Source organism: Galeopterus variegatus, unplaced genomic scaffold (assembly GCF_000696425.1).
Source record: "Galeopterus variegatus unplaced genomic scaffold, G_variegatus-3.0.2 Scaffold455, whole genome shotgun sequence".
Taxonomy (NCBI): Eukaryota; Metazoa; Chordata; class Mammalia; order Dermoptera; family Cynocephalidae; genus Galeopterus; species Galeopterus variegatus.
In genome coordinates, this window is record NW_007726566.1 from 502,803 (window position 1) to 511,735 (window position 8,933).

The 8,933-nt window shown below is 38.9% G+C and overlaps 1 protein-coding gene across 1 annotated transcript; it reads left to right on the forward strand.

Annotated features, from left to right (window-relative positions):
* The first annotated feature begins 640 nt into the window (after positions 1-640).
* Positions 641-7,638, forward strand: METTL7A (methyltransferase like 7A). The gene is made up of 2 exons (XM_008568981.1): positions 641-1,178; positions 6,305-7,638. The coding sequence occupies exons 1-2, from the start codon at positions 681-683 to the stop codon at positions 6,539-6,541; spliced, it is 735 nt and encodes a 244-aa protein (XP_008567203.1). The 5' UTR covers positions 641-680; the 3' UTR covers positions 6,542-7,638.
* The last annotated feature ends 1,295 nt before the right edge of the window (positions 7,639-8,933 follow it).

An 8,933-nucleotide genomic window follows, 5' to 3' on the forward strand; every position in this document is an offset into this window, starting at 1 on the left:
TGACTGTGGCCAGGCAGGCATGTCCTTTCACTTCCTTTTTAAAAAACAGGGCTCAGGAGGCGGGTAAAAATCAATCTAAGTACGTTTAAAAGTGCTTTTCAATAAAGATAAACATGTTAAGTGATTAAAAAAAAACAATTGATATGTATCCTTCCATATTTTTTTCCAGGCTTAAATAATAATTTATAAAAACAGTTGGGTTGTTATTTCTTGCTTTATAAAAATGTTGATCTTTGGGGTAGGTAAGATTTCAGGCTCCACCCACAGATTCTGTTTTCTTTGTAAAGGTCACTGGCGGAACCCTGGTGGGTTGTAAGTAGGCTGTGCATACAAAACCCCAGCAGGAAACTAAAAGTAGTTTCCAAACCCGGAGATGGGGAAGCAGAAATAGATTTGAAATGAAGGATCATAATCAACTTTTCTTATAAAGAAAAGCTGGGAATCCTTTCATTTCGCTTCATGAAAACTAAGCCGTGGGTCAACTTCTGCCAAAGGTCTATTAAACTGGGAAAAATGGGCCTCTTGCCCATGATTTGACTTGAGCTCTTTCCAGCACAGGCAGTTCTTCTTTCCTCTGCAGCTGATTGGCTCTGGAGTGTGGCCAGATGCCTGCGTCCTGCAGAGACCTGACTAGGTTTCTAACTGTTGATCTGTTTTGTTTCTTTTCTCTCTGCAGAGAAATGGCGCTTACCATCTTTATCCTCCAGCTGGCTGTCTGCATCCTGGCATTTCCCTTTTACCTGCTGAATTTTTTGGGCTTGTGGAACAGGTTCTGCAAAAAATTGTTCCCCTACTTCTTGGTGAGGTTCTCTGTGATGTACAATGAACGGATGGCAAGCAAGAAGCAGGAGCTCTTCAGCAACCTGCAAGACTTTGTGGGCCCCTCTGGGAAGCTCTCTCTGCTGGAAGTGGGCTGTGGTACCGGAGCCAACTTCAAGTTCTACCCACCCGGGAGCAGGGTGACCTGTATTGACCCAAACCCAAACTTTGAGAAGTTCTTGATCAAGAGCATTGCTGAGAACCGACACCTGCAATTTGAGCGTTTTGTGGTGGCTACTGGGGAGAACATGCACCAGGTGGCCGATGGCTCTATGGATGTGGTGATCTGCACCCTGGTGCTGTGCTCTGTGCAGAACGAGGAGCAGATTCTCCAAGAGGTACTCAGAGTGCTGAGGCCGGTGAGTGAAAGGGTGTGATAAGGACGGGTACTAGTAGCAGACATTACCACCCAGGAAAGCCCTATCATTTTCAGGCAGATTGAACATTTTAATGTAAAAAGTTAACTACTAGAGAAGACATTGTTGGATTTTAAAAATCTTAGAGTAGGAGATAAGCTATAAAGGGAAACATTGATAGATTTGAATATGTAAAATTTTTAAACTGCTGCAGAAGAAAAACTCCTATAAACAAAGTACAAAAACAAACTTGGAAAAAGAATTTGCCAGGGATGATAGACAAAGGATTAACTTCTTTCATGTTAAAAGACATTACAAATCAATAATATCAGTAAGATTTTTAAAATCAATATTAAAAAAAGAAAAATGGGCAAAGAGCAGGAATAGAAATATAAATTAAAACAGTCAATTACATGATAAAACGTTCAAACTTACTTGCAATTAAAGAACTAATTAAAGATACCATTTCTATCTATTATATTTTAGAGACTTTTAAGGTCAATATGGTGTTGGGGTGGGTTTGGGGAACTGGACACACTCACATGTGCTGCAGGAAGTGCCCCTTGTGAAGGATAATTTGAGGATATTGAAATTTTAAAGTGCACATACTGTTTTCTGGTAGGAATTTATCCTAAAGCTATATTGCACAAATGTGCAAAAATTCGTTCATATGCATGGATATTAATTACAGTAGTATGTGTAATAGCATACACTGGAATAACCTAAATGTCCATCAGTGGGAGGCTATTTAAGTAAATTGTCATGTAGTACAAAGGAACACTGTGCAGCTGTTAAAAAGAACAAGAGTTACCTACTCTGATATAAAAAAAAAAATCCCCCAGAGATGTTAAATGAAAAAAAGCAATCAATACTGAATGTTATGAAGAGCATAAGCCCATTGTGTGAAGGACAGTTGTCCCTTGGTTTCTGTGGGGGACTGGTTCCAGGACTTCCTGAGGATATCAAAATCCCAGGATGCTCAAGTCCCTAATAATTGTTTATAATCTATGCAATCCTCCTGTATACTTTAAATCATCTCTAGCTTACTTATAATACCTAATACAATGTAGATACTATGTAAATAGTTGTTCTACTGTATTGTTTAGAGAACAATGACAAGAAAAACTGTTCAGTACAGACACAATTTGTTTTCTGAATATTTTAGATCCTTGGTTGAAACCATGGATGCAGAATCCACGGAGGGTCAACTGTACATATATATATGTGTATATATGATAAGGAGAATGACAGACAAGAAACTATTAAAAGTATTTACCTCCTGGGAATGAGACTGGATGCAGATGAAGAATTACTTTTCGTTTTATACCTTTCTGTAAAGTCTAAAATTCTTTGCACTTGTAAAGAATGTAATTTTCACATATTACCCATGTTTTTTTTAGCTAGCTTAGACTGGTTTTATTCTGAACAAAATTGAGCATAAAGTATGGATATCTTAATATTTGAATTGATTACTTTAAGGTAAAAGGATGTTCTATAATCCCCAGTTTTATTTTCTAATAGAGGAAGTTCCTTAGGAAGAGAAGGACTTGGAGATAGGGTTTAGAGACAATAATACATCCTGTCTCTGACTCAGGATAGACCAGTATCAAAGCAGTAAATAAAAAAGGACTGATTCTTATACCTAAATGCTGGGTTCTTGTGTCTTAAGACTGGGCACTAGCTGGCACATTAGTAGATGTTTGCTTACAATGTTACTAATCGCACAACACCCCTGCAAGGCAGGTAATTATTATTATATCAGTTTTAGAGCACCAATAATACATTTAACTCTTAAAAGGATCACATACTTGGTAGTCTTTCTTAGCTCCTGCCAAGCACCCACTTTCTGTTGGAAATAACCAGGAGCTTTATTACATTCTCATTTAACCCTCACAACAGTCCTCTAAAGCAAATATTGTCTTCATGTTGGTACAAGGAAACAGACTCAGAGAGGTTAATAAACTTGCCCAAAGTTACACAGCTAGCAGGTCTGACTCTCTTTAAATCAAGTATACTTACTGCCATACCACAATGCTTGTCACTGGAGCTTTTCATCTCTCTGACCTCAACATTTCTACCACTTTAGCTGGCTGTTCTCCCTCTACTCATCCTCTAAACACTGGGTTTCCTTTCTGGCCTTTCATTTCACTTATATATGAGGGTACTTCAAAAAGTTCGTGGAAAAGTAAAATTAAAAGATAATACAGGGCTGGCCACTTAGCTCAGCTGGTTACAGTGCAGCTTTACAACACCAGTGTCACAGGTTTGGATCCCCATAGTAGCCAGCCACTGAAAAAAAAAAAAAAAAAGATAATACGTATCTTTCCAGAAACTTTTTGACCCTTGTACACTCCCAGCTAATCTCATCCACCCTCGAAGTTTTTAATTACCATGTGTACAGAAATGGTTTTCAAATCTAAATATCTATCCCAGATCTCTCTTCTAAACACAAACCTGCATATCTAGCTGTCTATTCAACAGTCCCCTGGATGGCTCATGGGTATCTCTACTTTAACCTGTGTAACCCAGAGGGCAACACTGACCTCCCCAAACCTGCCTCTCTTCCTTTATCTCCTGTCTCTTGTTCTATCCTAAGGAAATACCCTTTTTTTTAAATCTAGAAATTCCAAGTTTTCTATTCCTGAACATAGGTCTTACTTACATTTACCCATATAATTTGGGGGAGTTCCACCTCTAAAACTCTGAACTTGATCTCTAAACTCCGTGGGGCAACCAAGACTAGGGCAGCTACAAGAGGCTGAGAAGAGTAAGACAGCACCACAATTTTTGGAGATAACTGTCGGGTCCCTTTTGCCCTACTCCCTCCAGAGGTAGATAGGTAGAAAACTTCGAAAGACCCCCACATAACATGTAGTAACATCTACTGTGTCTATACGTGACCTATATTTATAGGACTGTCCTAGATAAAAGCAGCAGTTGCTCATTCCTACATGGCAGTAATTTACACTTAGCATCCACTGATTGAATAAAATATCTAATGACAAAATTTACCATGAACTCAGTAATGCTTTTACATGAATCAGTATTTCATTAATCATATAATTCACATATTTATGAAAATAGAAGTATAAAACATGGTTATTCAGTCTCAAAAGAGTGCTTGGTATGAATTCAGACTCTCCTGCTAGAACTGTATTGTTCTCCTACAGATTTGCAAGGCAGTGCCTGAGAATGATTTTCAGATAAATTAAAAAAAATTTTTTTTTTAAAAAGAAGTAAAGGGCCGGCCCGGTGGCGCACTCGGTAGAGTGCGGTGCTTGGGAGTGCGGCGGCGCTCCTGCCCAGGGTTCGGATCCCATATAGAGACTGGTCCGCTCACTGGTTGAGCGCGGTGTGGGCGCAACACCAAGGGTTGCAATCCCGTTCCCGGTCGCGGTACAGGCGCGACACTGAGGGTTGCGATCCTGTTACCGGTCACGAAAAAAGACAAAAAAGGAAGAAAAAAAAAAAGAAGTAAAAGTAAAAAAAAAAAAAATGTAATTAAAGGGCAAATGACAAACTGGGAATAACATCTGTAGTATACACTTTTATTATAATAAAAGCTTTTACTAATCAGTAAGGAAAAAACCAACACCCCTGTGAAAAAACTAATAAAGGATGTCAAAAGACAAATCAGAAAAGAAAAACACCTCAAATAATCAATAAGCTTTAATAACATATGAAGAACATTTAAAATATGAATTTTTTTTTGTCTTTTTTTGTGACCGGTAAGGGGATCGCAACCCTTGGCTTGGTGTCGCCCGCACCGTGCTCAGCCAGTGAGCGCACCGGCCATCCCCACGTAGGATCCGAACTGGTGGCGGTGGCGGGAGCGCCGCTGCACTCCCAGTGCCGCACTCTCCCGAGTGCGCCACAGGGTTGGCCCAAAATATGCATATTTTTGAAGATGAAATATCATCTTGCCCATCAAATTGGCAAAGACAGAAAAAAAGTGTTGATGAGAGTTTATTAGAAACAGGTACTTATATCTACTGCTAGCATGAGCACAAATTTGATACAATTTTTCCAAAGGGCAGTTTGACAACTAATCTCTTTAAAAAGGCAAAGACCACTGACTCAGCAATTCCACTTTTTAGCAAGTTATTCATTTGTAAATAGAGACGGCCACCCAGATTTACGGATAAGGATGTTCACTGTAACAGTATTCATTCACAATAGTGAAAAATTGGAAAGAACCTAAATGAGAATGGTTAAATAAGAGATGGTATCTTTAGTGGTGTGAAATACTGTGGAAAGATTTTTAAAATCATGTTTTAGAATAATACTCAAAGAAGTAAAATAAAGTAGACTACAAAATAACGTATATCGTAGGCCGGCCCGTGGCTCACTCGGTAGAGTGCAGTGCTGATAACACCAAGGCCCCGGGTTCGGATCCCATATAGGGATGGCCGGTTTGCTCACTGGCTGAGCGTGGTGCTGACATCACCAAGCCAAGGGTTGAGATCCCCTTACCGGTCATCTTTTAAAAAAAATAATAATAAAAAAAAATAACGTATATCGCAATCCTAGTTTTAGGGAAAAAAAATACAAATTTGTATATACACAAACTGTTAACAGTAGTTATCCCTAGGTAACAGGATTGTGGTTGTTTTTCTTTTTAAACATTTTTGCATTTTCTAAATTTTCTAAAATAAACATATTGCCGAGTCAGTACTGCCAGCCTCTGGAGCCATAACACCTAGTTTAAAGCCTGGTTCTTTCAATTACCAGCTGTGACTCTGGGCAAGTTAATTATTCTCCATGTGATGCAGTTTTCCCACATGTAAAAATGGGGATGATAATTATAATAATACCAAATAACACTGTTGTGAGGAATAAGTGAATTAACATGTGATAAGCATTAGGGACAGCTCTTGGCATGTAGTAAATGCTTTAAGTTTATTATTATGTATTGCTTTTATAACCAGAAAATATGAGTTAACTGCTTTAGATCAGCAGGTCTGTATAAAATTTGACAGAAGATAAAACTATTGGCCAAAATGGTGTCTCAGTTAAGTTTTAATTTATCCTCTGGGGCCACTGAAATCTGAAGCTTTTAATTATCTTATAAATCTGTTTTCCCAAAACTAAAATCCTTGAAATGTTTTCTTTTTTTTTTTCTTTCTCAGGGAGGGGCTTTTTATTTCATGGAGCATGTGGCAGCTGAGCATTCGACCTGGAATTACTTCTGGCAACAGGTCCTGCAACCTGTCTGGTACCTTGTGTTTGATGGCTGCAACCTGACCAGGGAGAGCTGGAAGGCCCTAGAGCGGGTCAGCTTCTCTAAGCTGAAACTGCAGCACATACGGGCGCCATTGTCCGTGGAGGTGGTGTGCCCTCACATCTACGGATATGCCGTGAAATAGTGTGTGCTGGCACTACAGAGCTGAATGGCTCAAATAATTCCAGGCTTCAGTTTTACATCTAAAATACCAATTGGGAGAGGGGATACCTTTGTTTTTAGGTAAAAGTTGAATTTCATCCTTAGAAGTTTTTGTTATAAACTATTTAGCCACTTCCTATTGTCTCCCAAGGAATCGAAAACAAAACAGCTTTGAACTCTCTCTTGAAAGGAAATTATGAAAGGCTTTCATAATTGAAGTCCATCATCACTCCCAAACCTATTCATTCAGTGATGTGCAAACTTTTCCAATTGTCTTATTTAAATTCTTATGCAACAGATTTTCATTTCATCTCCCCTTTGAGATCTCAGTGCTAAGAAGTAGTTAAATCACTCAAGACTATAATTCACATACTGAATAAAGAAATTCTACCTAATTTAAAAACCCAAGTCTAAGTAGCACAGACTTCCTGAAAAAGAAATCTTAACCTATTCGTTATTTTTAGTGTCACTGGTCTGGCATTCAGAATTAACATACCAGGCTGACACACGAAGTTCTGCCCAGCTTTGTTATACCTTTCTACCATTCCACCAATGCTTGTTTTCTTGCATTCCTGTCCTCAGTTCTTAAGCTGAAGACTGTACTTGATACTTTAGTATATCCATAAAACTATTTGAGGTAGTTAAGATTCTTGGGTTCATTTCCTTATTATTTGGCACATACTTTGCAGGCAAGGAAAAAGGCCCACTGTAATTAGGAAAACCTTGTATAATTAGGTACACTATGTAAGAGCCCCTAAAAATCAAGCAATCTGTAAGTCTGTAAAGTAGTAAACAAGTATTTTTTGTATTATTCTGATCAAATTCCACTCCTGTTCCAAGATGATTTCTTTGTTTTTGCAATTATGGAAACTGTGAAAATCATCACAAGTGCTTTGAAAACAAGTGTTATTAGGTGAGTCAGTCAGAGGGTTTAAGAATAGGATTTTCAGCAGTAGTTAGAATGTATTTTAATAAATGTAGTATATTTTCCGATATGATTTGCAAAAGTACTATTTTAAATATCAAATCAACCAATAAATCCACATTAATTTTAGAAATAAAAATAAAATAAATGGTTTATATCTTTGCTGGCTTGGTTTCATGTTTCTTAATGTCTCTGGAAGGACTTTCCTTCATTGTGGAAAATTAAGCTATTTGAACGAACGGATTTTTCTTTCTACAGCCAGGTAAATATAAACACAGCTCATAGATATTAGAAAAAGCTATCTTGGAGGGATCAGAACAGGTTTTGAAAAGTTCAAGTCCAGGGCCAGCCCGGTGGCACGCTGGAGAGCATGCCGCTTGGGAGCGCGGAGGCGCTCCCGCCGAGGGTTCGGATCCCATGTGGAGACCGGTTCCCGCTCACTGGCTGAGCATGGTGCGGGCGCGACACCGAGGGTTGCGATTCCGTTACCGGTCAGTAAAAAAAGACAAAAAGGAAAAAAAAAAAAAAAAAGAAAAGTTCAAGTCCAAAGACCCTGTTTGTGAAATCCACAGATTAGAAAGAAAGGAAGCTTACTATCCTAACTATTTCGAGCATGGAAACAGTTATGGTTCCAGTGAGGGTGGATGCTCATCTAAGGACTCCTCTGGAACATGAATCTCCTTCCTCTTGTAGTTTCCCAAAAATAGGAACCTACTAATCTACGCCTCACTGTTGGGTAGGTCAGTCTAGTGACTGAGAAATATGAAAAGCCACAGGTTGACATGGTGAGATTTTATTGTCTCATTGGAAGATAACATGGAAGTAAAAAGTATTAAGGCACATTCTTATCGATTCCCTCTTGTCTAAGTGCTGTGGCAATATTAACCTCACTTTCTATAGGGAAAATTGAGGTGTAGAGAAATAAACAAATGAAGTTTCTTACAGTTATTCACAAGTTACAGGGCAAGTCACAGAAGCCCTGACTCCCAAAGCCATAAAACCTGTTTTGACAGTCATTTTCGCTATATTACCTTCTTACTGCTTTCCTGCTCAGGCCCAACACATTTACAGTCATTCTAAGAGCCCAAGGAAATGACTTAAGCCTGTGCAAAAGGGAAACAGGGAAAAACAGGGATGTAGGGATAGGGAAGAGCAGGGGACAAAATTATGTCCAATGCCTTTTAGGTCCTGTGGTTGTTAGCAATCCTTTGTTTGCAAGTGACAGAACTCCCAACCCAAACATGCTTAAGCAGAAAAAGCAATTTACTGACTCAAATAAGAGAAAAGCACAGGGGCAGAAAGCCTCAGGCACAGCTCGAGTAGGTCCCAAATAATGTTATCAGGGGTCAATCTCTAAGGTCATGTCTGCCCTCCCTTCTGTTTGCCCTATGAGGCTGCAAGTTGTCCCAATCTTCATGCTTACAAGACCCCAGGACAGCTGGAAAGAGCA